General features: G+C 25.7%; 1 protein-coding gene across 1 annotated transcript in view; it reads right to left on the reverse strand.

Moving 5' to 3' along the window:
* The window catches only part of LOC100207296 (neuronal calcium sensor 1), a 63,684-nt gene that overhangs the window by 3,402 nt on the left and 40,287 nt on the right, over nucleotides 1-19,995 (reverse strand). Inside the window, exons 5-8 of the mRNA XM_065790543.1 lie at nucleotides 19,365-19,454; nucleotides 9,504-9,582; nucleotides 9,286-9,374; nucleotides 1,944-2,021 (exon numbers count right to left, since the gene is read on the reverse strand). Coding sequence (XP_065646615.1) covers nucleotides 1,944-2,021; nucleotides 9,286-9,374; nucleotides 9,504-9,582; nucleotides 19,365-19,454 — 336 coding nt within the window. The remainder of the gene's footprint in view (nucleotides 1-1,943; nucleotides 2,022-9,285; nucleotides 9,375-9,503; nucleotides 9,583-19,364; nucleotides 19,455-19,995) is intronic.

Consider the following 19,995-nt stretch of genomic DNA (forward strand, 5'->3'; position numbering starts at 1 on the left):
GTTATATTGGTAAAGGAAATATCTGGAATATTTTTTCTTCTTCGAATGCGGTCTGATTTTTTGACATAATAGGCATTGTTGCATTAGTTAAATATTTTAATTTTTAGATTTTTCCTTTTTTTAAAGACAATTAGGTTAAAAAAAAATTATTTTTTAAAGAACTTTAATCATGTCTGCTGAGAAGAGAAAAAAACATTGTAAGAGCAGAAGATAAAATAAATTGTAAAAAGAGGAGTTGAATTAATAAATAGTATTATGGTTAATGTAATTTTTTCTAAAAACTATAAAAGGTTTAAAGATCATAAAATGTGTAATACCTATATAAAAATCATATGATCGCTAAATAAAGTACAAAATAAATAAATTTGGTTTTATTTTAAAAACAAAACTAATACTATATAACAATTCAATTTAAAGATATATAAATTTAAAAATCCAGACAAAAAAATTGTGAATTTTTTAAATAAAAGTAGTTTTTTTTCGAGAAGCTTCATAAAAATTTATTTATTTCATTTTGTAAAAAGTCTACAGTAACATCATAAACTTAAATGACTTGTAAATTAAAATGCAGTGCAAATGTTTTAATTTTCAATTATCACCAAAGAAAAAAAAAAGAAAAATACGTGTTCATGAACTAAATCACTTAAAATATTTTTATATTAATCAAACCAGATATTTTGACAAATAAAAATTTATACAGAATTGTAAGAATTGTATCTCAATAATTGCTCAAATAAAAATGTTATATGAAACTTGTTTCAGCATTCAGGAATCCCTTTAACAAAGAATATTTCCTCTTAAGAATTAAAGACAGACTTAATGATATTATTAAATGCAACTTCATAACATTGAATATATTGGAATGTTTAACTGAATTTTTAACAGATAATATAGTATTTAGTGCAACATGAAAACAACTAAGGGAGACATGTGCAATATAGGGTAAGTTTAATGTAATGACTAAGAACCTTAAAAAAATACTACTAGTTCTCTCTAAACCAGAAAACAAGAACCTTTATTTTATTTTCTTGTTATTTCAAACTTTCTTATTTGAGAAAAATACCTGGTTTTATTTCCTTACTTGTGAAAACTCGCTTTTTGGAAAAAACAACTAGAATAGGTTAAAATCATCACATTTTAGTTTTTTGAGTTAAATTACATTGACAAAAAAATGGTCCATGGTAAATAAGTGTTTTCTACATTAAAAATATTTATACAATTTTTTTCTGATCTATAGATTTAAAATTGTCTATAAATTTGTATATGCAAGATATATCTCGTATAGGAAAGTGAAAGGTATCTCTTAGACATGGATGAGTGAACACTATTTTTAATTTAAAATTTAAAAGAAAGTAATTTTATCAAAAGGGTACAACTTGATATAAACAAACAAATAAACAATAACAATATCAATAAAGCTTTTAAGCTCTTCTTTAATTTACCATATCATACAAAGATTTGATTTTCCTGATCAAATTTTACTTAAATTTATCATGAACTTTTATCATGCAGATAATCATACAGATAATCACATTTTATATAATTTTTAACTATTGATAAAAGTAGTCAAACATTTATTTTAACATGTAAAATAAAGACATATTGAAAATTATGAACCTTGTCAACATAAAACAGCTTTGAATTTAAAAATAATTAAAAAAAAAAGAGTGAAAAGAAAAAAGCATGTTTGGGGTTCAAAAAAATAGTTTGAAACAGCATTTTAACCAATAATATAAAACTGCTTTAATTAAAAAATTTCATATTTTTACCAAATTTGTAGAACCAAAATAAAACTACAGATTTCAAATTAACTAACCGGTAAAACAAAACATTTTTGTGTTTCCAAAACTTGCCAAAAAAACCATTTATTACTTAAACAAGAAATTTAATCTTTCATGGAAAAAAAATTATAAAATATTTTTAAGAAAAAATTTAATTTTTACCTTATCCATTTTCTTGAATATTTTATCAACACGTTTATCAGGTGTATTTTCATCTTCCGGTAAGTCAACCATTTTCCCCTAAAATATATATATACATACATACCGAATATATATACCCATTAAAAAACATATCAAAAAATCGAAAAATTTGAATGATTTTAAATTTTCATTTAGTTTAAAAAAATAGTGGAGTAAAAAGGGGTAAAACTGAACACCAGGGAAAATTGAACACTTATGAAAACAAGTATTCCTAGGAGGCATATGCAATCACATGCCTTGTTTGTCCATGTTTAAAGTAATATTTTTAAACAAAATGACCATATTTTTATATAGTAAGCATTTTAAGAATTTGTGGCAAAATATACGAATAATATACGAAGTAGAAAATCTAAACAAAATTAACTAAAAAAAAATTGAGAATTAAAAAAAGAAAAATTTTGTCAAAAAAATAATATACCAAAATATTTTAGAGCATTGGTTAATTTCCACTACCAAAATAAATACAAGTCAAGAAAGAAAGCAGATAAGAATATAACGAAAATAAAAATATTTTTTGAAACAAAATTTATTCACAACCTTGTCAATCAGTATATTAAGGAAACACTTTATTATTTGCGCTAGAAATATGGACAATTTTGAAATTCATATTTTAAATGTTTTTGTTAAACTTTACTGTTTTTTATCAATGCACAGAAAAGCAAGAAAAGTAATTGCTATTTATTTGTAAAAACATTTTTTTATTTTTATTGAGTTTTTCATGTAAAAAAATAAAGTCATTTATACTAATATTCAAATATAAAATAATTGGTTGGTTTCACTACCCTGATTGAAATAGTCAGCACTTTCGCTGCATTCTCCAAATTGTGCATTTAAACCCGATTTTATTTTCTGATGAAAAATTGTTATTCCAAAAGCTTGTTTATTTTGTTTATAATTAGGGGCTAGTGTTTTGTAATTTATTGAACTTTTTTAACGAAATTTTTAAGAGCCAATTTAAAACATTTTTTTAAGTTTTTAAATACATTTTTTAAAATAGAGCAATTGTTATGATCATTATCTCTAGTACTTCATGTTAACATTGGAAAGTGGGTAATATAAAGCAAACAATTTCAGACAGACATCTAATGTGGTAAATACATTTATAAAGAAATCATGCAATTCTTTTTTTTAATTTTTTTCCGCCATTGCATAATTTATTATTCAAATAATAATTTTTACAAATAAATAACAAACAAACTTATTTTCTTATTATATAAGTATTGAGAAAACATGTCAAATGTCATATATAACAAAAATATTTTTAAAAGCGAAAAAACCTAAAAGCGAAAAAGCATAAGGAAAAAAATTTACAATATTTCTCATAGTTCAAGCATACATAGCAAATTAGTTTCTTAATTATACGAGCTGATAAAAATCGTGAATAAATTGCATATCAAAAATTTCAATTGTTATTAAATTGTTATAAATATATGCTTTTTTCCTCAACTTGTATCAAAATTGGTTGCTAAAAATAACAACCACTCTAAAAAGAAGAAGTTTAAATTTTTTAATTTTCTTTTTTAGGATCATTAAATTTTTCTACTTAATTTAATTTTATATTAAATTTGATACTTCATTACAATTTTAATTCCCTCTATTAGAATTGTTTTTTCTCAGTAGTTAAGTTAAGCTCTTTACCACGAATTATTGAAACGCTTAGAAAGCTAAAAGATGCGAAATGCATTGGTCAGTGTGTCTAAAAAATCACTTTAAACATGGATGAACAAGGCATGCTACTGCAAATGCTTTCCGGGAAGGCATTTGAAAATGCTTTTAATTTTGATTAAATTTGTTTTGAACTAAATTATTTAAAAACTATTTTAGTTCCATATTATGGAGAATTGTGCGCTCTATCTAATGACATAAAAATAAAAAAATGTCAATTAATGATTTTCGTATCTAACTCAGAAGTTTGAGCATGAATATTAAATTTTTTTTAATTTTATTAAAATACCGACAAAAAACTGGAAAATAAAATGAAATAACATTGAAGTAAAAAGATATATTTGCAGTAAAAGTTTATGCTGATTAAGAATCTTTTTTCAGAAATGAATTTGTTATTTCCTGAAAAATTATAACGGAATTACAGAAAAGTAATATTTTTTGGTTAAACTGTAAACACTTAAATATTCACACTTATCTTATTTTAAATTAATATATTTATGTTAATACTAAAATTTTCAGACACACTTATTTGCAATTAATTAACTTTTCAACTCTATTAATAATTATCTATTTTTATCATTATTTCTTATTCTTTACTATAATTTACTTATAACAATTTCCTGTACAAATCTAAATCAATTAAAATCAATTAACAAAACCAAAATCAATTCAAAATGCTAAAACATAAAAAAAAAAACTCAAAAAAATACTGAGGAGCAATATATTATAAGTATATAATACATATATAATATAAATATGGCATTTGAAAGAATAAATAGTGGTGAAGTAAGTTTATGCAAAGCATCTCAAATGTACAATATTTCAAAAGATACCTTGTCAAATGTGTGTAAATAATCGTGTGAATTTACAAGGGTCTAATGCAGTAACAAATCTAAGTAGTGTGGTGGAACACAAAGTTAAACTAAGTATATTGTTGCCGGTTATTTAAAAGTTACAAAACCTGTTTATTTAAAAATGACTGACCTGGAAAAGACTGGTATTATCATTTTATTAACAGATGGAGACACAAATTAAGCATTAGAACTGCAAGCAACATATCAAAACTGAGAGCAGCATCTTGCACTAAAGAAATTGTAGCAAAATATTTCCAAACATGTGAAAAGTGTTGTCTTGAAGAAAATATTAATAAAAATAGTTTGTGCAAACTATAGAATTTCTGTAAAATCAGGTTTTCTGGTGACCAAGGAGGGCAATCAATAATTTGCAGGCATGGTGCTAAACGTCCATTAAAATTGGTTGATAATAATGAAATATTATATTATACTCCTGTAAACTGCATCAATTCAGCTGAAATAAAAGTTATTACATTTATAATATTCAAATCAAAACAACACCTATACAGCAGTTGGTGTTTAGGTAGTCCATGAAACGCTGAATATAAAACTTCGCCGTCAGGATGAATGTAAGATAAACAATTTATGCAATGGCTGAATAAATTATATATACCAAAAATTAAAAATACTCTAGGTACACACGTGTTAGTATTGGATGGTCATGTCACATCAACATATCACACATGTAACATCAAGTTGTACTAATGGGCATTGAGAATAACATCAAGTTAATATGTTTACCAGCTCACTCTTCCCACGTACTTCAACAATTAGATGTGGGAGTATATTATCATGTCAAAAGGTCTGGGGAAAATAATTCTAACAATTTATGCAAGCACATTACACAACAATTTATCAATAGAAAGTTTTGTTCAGCTTCATGACAAACTTTTTAACAGTGTTTAAGTATTTACACCATTACAAGTAATTGGAAGATTTCAAAAGACTGGTTTATTTCCACTTAATATAAAGAAAATTGATAAACCTAAATTACAAATTACTAAAACATTTGAACCACGACAAACTCAACTTACACAAACTAAATCTAATAAAAATCTAAACACAACAGTTTTACCTATTTTTACTCTATTTTTTGACAATTTCCACAAATTATTTTATAATTTCAAAATGAAATTGTAGACCCATTGTTCACAAACCACTTAACTTTTTAGTTAGTAAGTAGCACGTGTCCATCTGTTTTTCAAAAATAACAAAACCGCAAATAATAAAACCATTGCAGTACGCATAATATTTTGAATCTCGCACTGATAACAATTTATTTTAAGAAAACAAATATGGCAAAAATAGTTCAAAAAGAAAGTGAAAAAGGATAATATTTCATGGATGTAAGCTTTTAGTGATTTTTCCATGATTAATTTTATATTTTTTATTATTGATTTATGACCATTACTTTATTCTATATTACTACCATTAATCTATATATGTCATTAAAAAAATAAACAACAAATCTAAATAAATAACAATGTAAAATTGCATTTTAACCCTTAGAGCATGAAGAGCCACAATTGTGGCTTTAAAAAGTGATCTTTGAAACTATGATTTTTTACAGCAAAATATTGCTGTTTGTACATTAAAAATGGTAGCATTGAATAGAGCACACTTTATTCAATCTTTTGGTATATTGTTTCTATATATATTTGGTATTGAAAATGAGCGACAGTGAAGAAAGTTTTATGGATGACAAGAGTTGTACCAGCGAAGAATTTTTAAGTTCCAGCGATGACAGTTTATTTGATGAAGGCGCGATAACTTTAATTTAAAAATTGTATACAATATTATTTAATACAAATATATCACCTAATATGATAATTTAGAGTTTTTTATTTTAATTTTTATATAGACTTCAGTTCTGATGACGATGTTGATCTAGATGATGTTAGTGGTTATAAACCAGTGGGTATTTGTTCTAGGAGATGACCATGGTCCTGATGTTGCTCACTTTAATAGTGAATCAGGACCCAAACACTCAATTTCACCTGAGCCTATTGACTATTTCGACTTGTTTTTTACTTAGGACTTTTTGCAAAATATAGTAAATTTTACTCATAGTTATGCTGATACATGGATTCAAAATAATCAACAACATTTGAGGTACCATCCAACATCAAGAGGTCATGGATGGACTAAACAGGGAAAAACCAATCTTTTAGAGATAAGAGCTATCCTTGGAGTCGTAATCAACATTACGACTTCAAGGTCTTATCAAAAAAACTAACCTTCAACTGTACTGAGATATAAGTTATCCTTGTGCATCTTCTCCCTGTTTTGTTACCAACTTCAATTGTGACCGGTTTCAACTTTTAAAATTTTAAAAATTCAGTTTTTAGTTGAACATTTTAACAAGAAATTTCTTTATTATTATCATCCATAGAGAGACATTTTTAAAGGTGAGAGTATGGTTGGGTACAAAGGAAAGACACCACATCTGCGTCAATATATGCCAAACAAACATCATTCTTGATTTGGGATTAAGTTATGGTGTGTTTCAAACAGCACTAATGTTTATTTGTGTCATTTCGAAATTAACAAGGGAGGAAAAGACCCAGATGTAGCAGCCATTGCCTATGGTATGACTTATAGCTTAGTTTTTTTATCTTTTGCGCTAAACTAACTTCCTCCATCAAGGCCATCAAGGTATTGACAATCATTATACTATTATTAGATCTATATACTCATCAGACCGCTGCAACTATTATTAGATCTATATACTCATCAGACCGCTGCAACAGGCACAGTGAGTCAACAGGAAAGGCCTACCAGAAATCTGCATTAAATCAAAATTAAAAAACAAGGCTTGCCAATATAGACAAGGCCCTTTGTTGTGTGTGGCATACCAAGATGGTTAAAAAAAGCCTATATTACTATCTATTGTTGTCAAAGCACTGAAATACATAACAGAAGAGATACAGTTATGAAACAAATTGCTGTTGTCCTTTACAATAAAACCATGGGCGGTGTAGATTTGGGGGATGCACAGCTCTATGTGTACTTGTCAGAGTGTAAAACAATAAAGTGGACAATTAAAGTTGCTTTTTCTCTATTTGGTCGGGCAATTTTAAATAGCTATTTATTGTATAAGCTCAATACAAATAAAAATAAGCCAATGTCAAAAATAAATTTTATGATGGCAATAATGGAAAGTTTAGCTGGAGGTTATTTTCCAGCAAATGTAATTTCTAAAATCTAGACAGATTGAAGTGGCTAGAAGTATAGTTGTCCCTTACCAACTTCCCCAACATAATGGAAATAACAATCCATTATATGGTCACAATCTTGTGAAAATTGGTGCAGGAAAAAAAATAAAATGTGTAGCTGAACACCAAACTTGAGTCCGCACAAATTGGCAGTGTCATTTATGTGGTGTTGGACAGTGCCCTGCCTATTTTTCTAATTATCACACAACAGTTGTGCATTAAAATCATTAAACTGCTTTTAATTTTATATAACCTACAAAAAAATAAAGTTCAAAAATAGTTGTTTTCTTGTTTGTCTTTTAACAAATGGTTTAGAATGGTTGCTTGTTACTTTTAAATTTCTAATCTTTTAAAATAAAAATAGTGGCGTGTTACATAAAAAATATCATTAAAATTTCTTGAAATGAAAAATAAGACAAGTTAATTTAATTAATAAAAGTTTTTGTTGGTAAAACAAAAAATATGATAGTAAGTTCAAAGATGTGAGCACAAATAGAAGATTTGAGGCATAGCACTATTTTAAATTTTCTGAAAAACTACAGTTTTTAGTTCTAAGTGTAACTCTGTAAAATTTTTCTCAAAGCACCTGGCTCAACAAAAACAGCTATAAAAAAACAAAATGTAAAATTGAAATTTTTAAATGCAATAATCTGGCATCTAAGGCTGCAAAAAACATACCTGCGGCCAAAATAATTAAAATTTTGAGTTGATTAACAGCTATTGATGGATTACTCTTTCACATCATTGCCTAGTGAAACTTTACAATCAGCATTTCATCCTCAGAGATACCAAATTCCTTAAAGTCGTTTAAACCGTTTGCAATCTTGTCATTAAATACTTCAGCACTTCTTGTTTCTCAAAAGTTACAACTTGTTTCAATTAAGAAACAAGTTGTAAGTTTTGAGAAACAAGCTGTAAGCTCATAGAAACAAGTATTAAGTTCATAGAAACAAGTTATAGGTTTTTAGAAACAAGTTACTAGAATCCAAATCTAGTTTTTTCACCTCGATTATTCTGCCTTGGCTTCATGCTTTCCTGAACACAATTTACAGTTTTTAAGTTTCAAATGCTTTTTTTTTACTTTTTAATTCTTTTCTTTCTTTAGATAAATAGCAAATGTAAAAATTATTTTTAAAAATTTACAAATAAACATGAGAATATTTGCAAAAGAAATATTTTCTTTTACACTATTATTTTCCTTTATACTTATACAATATTATGTTTATTTTATTATTCGTAATATATATATATATATATATATATATATATATATATATATATATATATATATATATATATATATATGCAATTTTAATGTTTATGCCTTGAAATTTATATAAAGGCATAAACCTTGAATTATTTCCTTGGCATAAACATTAAAATTAAAAATAATGTGTAGTGTAAAATAACAAATAATAACAAAATAAAAAAATTTAAAGAGTAAGAAAATGTTAGTCTGAACTTTACATAAATATAAAAAAAATATAATTTTCGTTGATGTCATGAAAATTTTACATAAATATTTTAACAGTATTTTTGAACTTTATTTAAATTTCTAAATCTACTTACAACCATTCTGTATATAGATTCAACTATATGTAACATTTCATCCCTTGTAATATATCCATTTTTATCGAGATCGTATAATGAAAATGCCCCTAAATTTTAAGTAAAATAGTAAGAAGTTGCCAATACCTTTATTGTTGTAAAAACATTATCATTATACAAAAATCTTTCAAACAATGAAATATTCTTAAATAATACTAATAGTATATATGATCATATACATTCTAATTTCTCATCTAAAGTTCCTCTGGAAGTAATCGATAAAGCAGTAATGAATTCTTGAAAGTTAATACAACCATCCTAAAAAAACATAATACGAAATTATTATTTAACTGTATTGGGTTTGCAAATTTATAAGGGTATTCTTTGCTTGGGTAAGTAAACTGCAAATATTAAATAAATATATTAAGTAAATTAAATTTTAACTTCGGGTAGTTTGAAATAAAGTGGTAGGTTAAAAAGGTGATCAAACATAAACAGTTTAATTACTTTTCTTAAAACAGAAACAAATGAAAAAAATAAAAAAATAAAAATGTTAAAGAACAAAGCAAACTTTTTATAAATATATTGTATTACATATTATAATATATAGTGTTACCTAATTGTTGCACTTTGTATATTTCAATAAAAAATTTTTAGTAACATTTCCATATAAAATACTGAAAATATGGGAAATCAATTTTAAAAGGTAATTAGTCTATGACACCTTCACAGTGGTGTTTAAATCAGATATATATCCAAAAGTAATGAAAATTTTTTAATAAAACAAATTTCAGATACTTAATTATAAACAAAAAAAACATGTTAACTATTAAAAAAATTAAAATTAAGCTACCAAGCATCATTATTAAGCCAAATATATGGAGGTGACAGTTCAGTTATTATGTATCTACCAAACCAATTCAATAGCAGTTTAGTTATAAAGTGCACACTTTGTAAGCAAGAGATACAGAGTTCAAACCCTCTAAAAATATATATCAAACCTCCCTATAACAAAGGTTTTAAGGAGGTAGATATATATTTTTAAAAAATCTGACCCAGAAAAAGTAGCAAATGACATTGGTCAAAAACAAGAGGCCAATGTCCCAATTTTTAGGTCTAAATAATGTAGACTTAAAATTGACTGAAACTCTTTACAAATGTTGCCAACAGAAACAGGGTAATATTGTAATTAAATTAATATAATGTAAATTTTTCTATTTTGAAATTATTTTAAAGTCCAGACGAATTAAGAAGAATGGCTACTCTATGCACTATTTCTATTAATTTTTTCAATTTTGTGACAAAGTTTTCAGATAGATAAAATCTATCCAGCAGTGTAACCTTATCATTATCTGTTGGTATGGGATAACTAGTCCTTTTACGATTTAAAATAACCTTAAATGTTTTTATTTTCCCTAATATAAAAAATGTTATGCAGTATTAATGATTCTTTAAAGAAAGGTTATAAATAAAACTAAAACATAAAAATAACTTTAAATAAAAAACTGGATAAATTGCTCTTTTTTTAAAATAAATAAATGAAAATATATATATATATATATTTACAATTATGGTTCATAGAATGACTAAAACCATTCACTTACAATACACAATACATGTTTGCAAAATTTTTGAAAATATAAAACCATACAATTTTAAATCGTTTGAACCTTTTTATGGAATCAGAACTGGTAAACAAATACTTAAATCCAAATCAGAGTCAAACCTTTATTTTAAAAAAATGGTAAACAAATACTTAAATCCGAATCAAACCTAAAATTTTTAAAAAGTTGTAAAAGCTCAATTAAAATAATTTACATTTTTTTAGTTTTTTCAACCTTGAAAACTTTCAAAAAATTATTAAAATTTTTTAGGAACACTTTTTATTTCAATTTTAAAAAGAATGAAAAATTGACCTCAGGTTGAAATTCCATATTCTCTTTTTGTTGACGACTTTCTGAGCAATCTACAAGCCATTGAATAATATTTTCAAAATAACATTAGCTTCTTCATTTGGAAAAAAATTATTTTTCATATCTTGAATCTAAAAATGTGGCTAAAATGAGATTTTTGTCATTGAGATATTTTTCAAATCTTTCATTTGTTGATTTTTTACATTCTTTTAAAGTTGTCCTTAATCCAAAAGGGAGACTTTTCAGCTTGAACCAGCATGGTATTTATAACTTGTACAGTTGGAATTATAGCAGATGCAATTGCTTTACCTCACTTAGTAAATTTGAAAAAAAAAAGTTTAGGAAGGAAAAACGAAAAAACAATTGCAATAAAAATGAGCTAAATTTTTTCAAGAACAAATAAAATTTAAATTTTGAACAATATTTATTATTATCTTTAAATAAATTTGACAGTTAAGTTAAACACAAGCATCAACTTTAATTTTAATAAACTTAAATATATCTTTCAAATCAAAATTAAATTATATATTTTTTAAATCTAAATTGAAACATTTTTTTTTATGAGAATAAAATTATACATTTTAATAAACTACTTTTAAATTAAATCATATATTTTTAATCAGAATTTAATTATATTATAATGATATTTGCTTTAAGCTTAAAGTATTACCGTTTTTTAAGCGGAAAAATCAATTATTACAAAAAAAATAAAAACAGAATAAAGATATATTTTTAATTTTATTTGAGTTTTTTTAATTTGTAATTAGCACTTATATCTAACATAATTTGTCATTCAAACTTTGGTAACAAATATTTTTACATAAACATTATTTAAAAGTTAATGTGATATATATATATATATATATATATATATATATATATATATATATATATATATATATATATATATATATATATATATATATACATATATACATATATACATACATACATACACACACACAGGGCCGCCGTGAGGGGGGGGGGTCTACTGGGTTGTTTTGTCCCGGGCACCAGGTCGACAGGGGCGCACGAAGCCGAATATAAATAATTTTTTTTTTCATGTTTATTTAAAAAAAAGACGAAGTACTGGAAAGCAGCGTGGAAAATAAGAAATCAAAAGCAGCCGGTCAATTTGACCAGCTAAAACATATAATAGACGGTCAATGCTTTTTTTGGCCGGTCAATTTTTTTTAGTTTAAATTTTCAACTTTGTTATGAAGTGCTTCATAATTGGACTTTTTAAATAAAAAAAGTAATTAATGCTTTAAAACTAAGAAATTAGCATTACTTTCATAACATTAGTTTTAAATAAAGCGATTCTTTTTATATAGCGGAAACTCGCAAATAAAGTGAATACTAATGATTAATTTAACAACCCGCTGAATTAAATGTTTAAAATAACTTTAGTGCACGGAGATTTTCATTCAATTAAAAACGGAGATTTTTTACTTTATCAAAAAAAGAGATTAGATTAAATCCAAGTAGTTTGATATTGATATAAAATATTAAAACAATTTTATTAAATTTATTTCTCTAATTTTTAAAATCTCTCAAATTTGAAACAATTTTAAAACACGTGATATTGATGTGATAGTCTGATAGACCCAATCAAGAAGAAATTCAAACAGTTCTTTGCTTATGAGCGGATGTTGTTTCAAAAAGAATTAAAACATGTCTGGTTTTAAAAAGAAAGATTCTGGTTGTCAAGTAAGAAAGAATGCTGCTCAAAGAACTGCGAATGAGGAAAAGAACAAACGCACTTTTCAAGACTGTGGTATTACAGTTACAAAAAAAGGAGAAGATGAAAGTCCTACTGCTTCAAACTCTTTCCTGCCAAGTCAATCGATTCAAGTAGTAAATAGTTTTCCCTGTGAAAGGATATTTTCCCATTTGATTAATTCAATGTTATATAAATTTTTAACTTATTTTTATAGGTTGGAACTGAAAACGATGTCACTGACATTTCTGAAAGCTCGGGAGAGCCCCTATCAAAAATCGGAATGGTAGCTGTGAATGAAGAGAATATTTTGGTAAGTTCTACCTCTTTAAAAGAAATGATGTTAATAAACTTTTAAGCTAATAAAATAAGATTTTTTAAAATTTATTCTCAGGAGTTGCCAACAGAAGAACCCATCGCTACCATTCCTTCCAATGATCCTGCTTTGTGGGCAGCACATCTTTCCAAAGTGGAAAGAGATTCTGTGCTTCTACAGGGGCTTCCTTGAAATCCTTCAGCTTTCCCGAAAGATTCTAATAAGAAGAAGGTTCCTGAATCAATTTTCTACGAAACTTCTCTCAACGGGGAGACCAGAAAGGTCTTCAGCCGCTCTTCGAATCGGTCTGCATTTTGCTGCGCATCTTCAACACCATCCCTGTTTCTGTTGCGGAAGGCGAGAGATCTTTTAGTAAGCTTGCTCTAGTTAAGACAGCTTTAAGGTCTACAATGAGCCAAGAACGACTCACCAATCTTCTGGTTATTTCCATTGAGCATGATCTTGCCAAAAAGTTGTGCTACGGTGAAGTGATTTCCAAATTCGCCATGAGTAAAGCTCAAAAGATCAATTTCCTCTGAAGTTGAAACAACAATAGCTGTTGTATTCTAGACAAATTTTTTCTCTTAACATCCAATGATGTTTAATGATTGTCTTTGGTCTGTTTCTACCATGTTCTAGTGTCGACTTTATCATTTTATGTATGAGTGTATAACCAAGTCAAAAGACCATTGCAATTATCTAGAAATAAACTGTTCAAATGTTCATTAATTAAAATTAAAAAATTCTATATTCTTTTATCCTCTTTGATTTGTTATCAAATGGCTTATTATATGTATTGAATTATGGATCATTAGATCAGCTTTCACTTTCAGTAGGGCGCTTGAGAAATCTTGACCCTGGGCGCCGCAAAGGCTCACGGCGGGCCTGCACACACACACAAATATATATATATATATTATATATATATATATATATATATATATATATAAATATATATATATACATATATATATATATATATTATATATATATATACATATATATATATTATATATGTATATATATATATATATATAAATATATATATATACATATATATATATATATATATATATATACATATATATATATATATATATATATATATATAATATATATATATATATATATATATATTATATATATATATATATATATATATATATATATATATATATATATATATATATATATATATATATATATATATATATATATATATATATATATATATATATATATATATATATATTATATATATATATATATATATATATATATATATATATATATATATATATATATATATATATATATATATATATATATATATATATATATATAAAAGAGTACATCATACTTTCAAAGTTTTCAATTTTCAATTCGGCGGATTATTTTTATGGTGCCACTATATGTAAATAATAACTTGGGAAAAAAAAATAATTTTTACCTATGCATGATTGCACTTTTTGGGAAGATGATTTGTTAATTTAGGTACAAACGCAAAGATGGGGGGAGAAGGGTCATACTTTTTAAATCTTTGAAATCTAAAACTGTAAAGTTCTTTTTATGTATTACTATATTTTATGAAATATAAAATTTTTTTTTTTCGAAAAAAAAGTTATTCACGTTTAGCTGGGCAAAGGGCGATAAAAGATGTTTAAAAAAGCATTAAAATATAACACGACATAAAAATTTAAAACGATTATCAAACTTTCATTGTGTTAATGACGTCTTTTAAAGTTCAGACAAAATGACTATGATTGAAAGTATACTTTGTAATAATGATGTTGTCATTATACTTTGGGGTGAAGTTTAAATTAGTTTTAGCCTGTTAAATATTCGTAATGATGGCTTTATGAGTTTATCGTGGTTAACTCTAAACTATATAAAAAGGGTTCAATTTTTTATTTGCAGTCAATAGTGAAATTAATTTCTTATAAAGATAATAAATTAATGACTGCTTCAAAAAACACAAAACTCTCTATGGAAACAAAGTTATCTACTTATTTAGGCGGAAGTAAGGATCTTCTTCCATCAGAAGTGCCAACTTCAAGAGATTTCTTGAGAAAAGGTCTCCAAATCAAGAAACTTTACTCCAAGAAGATGGTAACAGGTAATATCTCAAGACACTGAAAATTTATTATGAAATAAAATATACATCAAAACAGCTTCTTCCTTTTTCTGAAAATTACACATTTTTGCATGATATTAATTATTTTTGTTCTTAGAAGGAATATATCAGTGAGAGACCTCTCTTGGCTGACATTGTTCTTCAGCAGTAGATGAAAGCAAATGTTCTTTTTAAACATTCAGTGGTTGTTAAAGGGAAAACTTTGATGGAGAAAATTGAATTATCTTGGAACACGATCAAGATATAGCACATGAGAAAGCTTCTAAGACACACGTGTCTTCTTGGGAATCAAAACTGGATCAGTTATTAGATACCACATGTCGCAAGTGCGAAATTGTATCATGTAACGAGTATTGTTTAAAAAATTATTCTTGCAGTGATCAAGTACATATTGAGTGTACTTGCATCAAAGAGAAAAAAATTCCCAAGGTTGAATTTTCTTGGCTTATTGCCTAAATGGAAAAAAAAGGATCTATTTCAAAGTATAGATAGGTTTAAATGATATTAAAGCCAGGCAGATTTCACTAGAGGAAAAAAAATGAAAAGGAAGTCTGGAGAAGAAAAAAACTTAGAAATGAAAAAAAAAAAGATAGAAAATAATGTTTTAAGCAAAGTATTTGACACCTTATATGTCTTATTTAGTAGTTGATCCTATGAAAGCAAGAAGAGCAAGGTATGCAATAATGGAAAGAGTAAGAATGTCTGAAGAAAGAATAATTGATGAAGAACCAATTGAAGGTTCTTCATCAATTATTCTTTCTAAATGTAAAGAGCAGCATTTGCTCTTTACATTTAGATGGTTCCAAGGGGAATCAAAGAGTCCTTAGAAATCGTAGAAGGGGATTCTACAAACTCCATAACAGGTTCCGGAAAAGATGAAGGTTTGCTATCAAAGCTGGAACAATTCGTTGGGAGGAAATTATTCTGTTCCATTTGTATACTGCATTGTAATGAATTACCATTGAGACATATAATTGTTGAACTGAATAACCCAACTAATTCAAAGGATGGTTTTACTGGCCCTGTTGGTACGGCTCTATCTAAAATTAATGACATAAAAAGACTTGAAACATTTGAACCTATAGAACAGCTGGAACCTTTGATTGAAATTCCAAATAAAGATCTCAAAACAATGCTAACAGTTGCAGCTCTCTGTTACAAGTTGATACAATGTTTGTCCACAGGCAAGATGGACATACATCTTTCAAATGCAAAGTGTGGAAATATTTTCCTATATTTTATCAAGGTATCATTTTCCTCTATATGAGTGATCACATGTTTACTGGTGATGTTTCTTTTAATCATCAAATGGGTAGCTCAAGTATATTTCCACATGTGGTATGAAATCAAAGTGAAACACAGTATTGTAGATGGCCCAGGTCACATAGTAACACTGTTACGATTGCTAAAAAGACAAGATAATGAAGTTCAAAATATTGCCACACAATACATTCAAAATGGTGATTAATTTGCCCACTCGGAATCCCTGACTTTAACTCTTTTATCAAGCTCAGATGAAGAATCGAGAACATTTGCCATTAAGACAATTAAAGATAAAGATGTTTGGAGACACAACTGTAAGGTCACGAAAAATGGTTCTGCTCAATACAGAAGCTTTATCTATCAAAGAGCTAATAGATTGGGAGAAGGAAATGATATCGGAACCAGTGTTTACTTGCCAAATCTCTACATATGATCTTGACAAATATCTGGTTACCCGTTTTCAAGCTCCGTACTTTCCTCTTCACACAGAACCTTGTGAAAGACCTGTAAAAGAGGTTACTGAAGCAGCAGTTTCAATTTGTGGTTTTGAAAAGAGACTTTATTTGAGTTTAATCCAAAAAAGATTTTAGTAGCCTTATTTTAACAAAATCCTAAACAAAAAAATAAAGATTTCAAATAACAAATTGACTTTTTTAAAAGTATATCAATCCCTATTAGATTGCACTCTACATAAGACAATTGTAATATTTTGAATTATTATTTGTGTTTATCTATTTAGAAATTTGTAAAGCTCAAATAAAAGCAACTAAAAATGTTAAATTTGAATACATAAATTAACATTGAATTGCTTTTTATGATTTTAAGCTAAAAAAGAAAGCAAAGAAAACTGCCAAATCAATGCATTTTGAGTAAAACTATCTTTTTTCAAACGCTCTTTGCCCTGCTGAGATTTTTTTCTTCATAAAAAAATTATTCACGTTTCATAATATATGGTAATATATAAATGTTTCAGATTTTTAAAATTTTAAAAGTATGACCCAAACTTGATTTATGCCTAAAATCAACAACTTTACCTTCCCAAAAAGTGCAATCCCGTATAGGTAAAAATTAATTTTTTTCAAATTTTTTCTCCCAAATTATTATTCACATATAGTGGCACTATAAAAATGATTTGCCGAATTGAAAATCAAAAATTTTGAAAGCATGATGTTCCCTAATATTTTTTTTTTTAATTTTAGGAAGTTCACACCTCCTTATTACCATGACGCGAAAATATGTCCAGAGTTTGTTTTGAACCTGGATCTCCTGCTTCTAAAGCAAGCGCTCTAACCACGACCGCTACTTATACACACATACACACACACATATAACACATATATATATATATATGTGTTATACACACATACATATATATATATATATATATATATATATATATATATATATATATATATATATATATATATATATATATATATATATATATATATATATATATATATATATATCAGGGGCTATTCTAGACCGTTTTTGACAGCGTCAACAGTATTTGGGCACTGCCCAAGTTTTTTTTTTACGGCAAATATTGTTTCTCACAAAAAAAAAACACCTATATTCGGCAATATTCCCGCTAAATTTCTCCAGGACAGAGGGCACCATCACCCAAATTTTTTTCCTAGAAGAGCCCCTGTATACATACAGATATATATATATATATACATATATATATATATATATATAAATATGTGCAATTCCATGAGATTGACAGTCGTAACATTAGACACTCTTTAAGCCAAATGAACCAAAAATGGAAATGACTTAAAATCTTTTAGAAATGTGAAATACTATCATTTAATTTAGTATGCAGAAGTTACAGCATTAAAGTCTTAAACTTTTTTCAAAAATTAATTCTATGTAGCCTGACTGCTGTAACATTTACTTTTTACCACTTCTAAACAAAACAACTTTGTCAGACTTAATGACTGAGTTTGTCAGACTGGGTTTCATAGTTTTTACTTGAAGTTTTGAATTATTTTTTTTGTTGTTGTGACCATCGTAATCGTGACAGTTGTAACGAAAAATCTGATATTAAAAACATCAAATAAAACAATGTAATCAATGATGTATGAAAAAAAGTATAAATGATTACTAAAAATGTCAATTATTTTTAAAAAATGCACTATGACATTATAAAAGTTCTCAATTATGGTTTTACAATTATAAATAAACCTTAAATCACAATTATACAACCTTTACAACTTTAAAACAATGTTATGGCATGATAAAATGATTTTTTGAAATAACTTTTTGGCATAAAAATATTTTTAGGAGTTAATAAAAGAGTTATGGAGTTTAGTATGTGTTTTCATAACTTTATCGCTTTTTTTTTTCTCTTTCTCACAGAAGTGCATATATATATATATAATATATATATATATATATATATATATATATATATATATATATATATATATATATATATATAATATATATATATATATATATATAATATATATATATATATATTATATATATATATATATTATATATATATATGTATTATATATATATATATATATATATATATATATATATATATATATATATATATATATATATATATATATATATATATATATATATATATATATATATATATATATATAGTTTACTAACATTAGCAATATTACTTGTTACAATAAATGAATTAAAGCTTTAAAAAAAATATTAGGATCATTTTAATAAAAAAATAATTACTTTGGTATTTGGAAGTTAAATTCTTTATTTACTTACAGCATTTTTATCAAAAACTTTGAATACAAATGCTGCAAACTTCGATGGGTCACCAAATGGAAAAAACTGTTGGTAGATTCTCTCAAACTCCTAAAAAATGTTAAAATTAATAAAATCCTGTAATACAAATTGGATAACACAGAACTACATCAATCAATAGTATAATGTAAAATTAATAATTTTTTTTATATATTATAACTTTATATATATATATATATATATATATATATATATATATATATATATATATATATATATATATATATGTATATTTATATATACATATATATATATACATATATATATATATATATATATATATATATATATATATATATATATATATATATATATATATATATATATATATATATATACACACATATATATACATATATATATCAGGGCTTGAATTAAGCATATTGCGATTGTGAATCACGATTGCTTTTCACACCTTTGCAATTAGTCTTTTTGTTAAAAAAATATTTTTGCAATTTTTTTTTTTTTTAAAATGGGTGATAACTAAAAAATGAGAATAATTCTAACCCTCTGAAATCAAACCAAGACGTACTAGTTCTATCAAATGCAAGAAAATCTCGGAAAAAAGTTTACTGTGAATCATTTTAAAACC

This window comes from Hydra vulgaris, chromosome 02 (genome assembly GCF_038396675.1).
Source record: "Hydra vulgaris chromosome 02, alternate assembly HydraT2T_AEP".
Lineage (NCBI taxonomy): Eukaryota > Metazoa > Cnidaria > Hydrozoa > Anthoathecata > Hydridae > Hydra > Hydra vulgaris.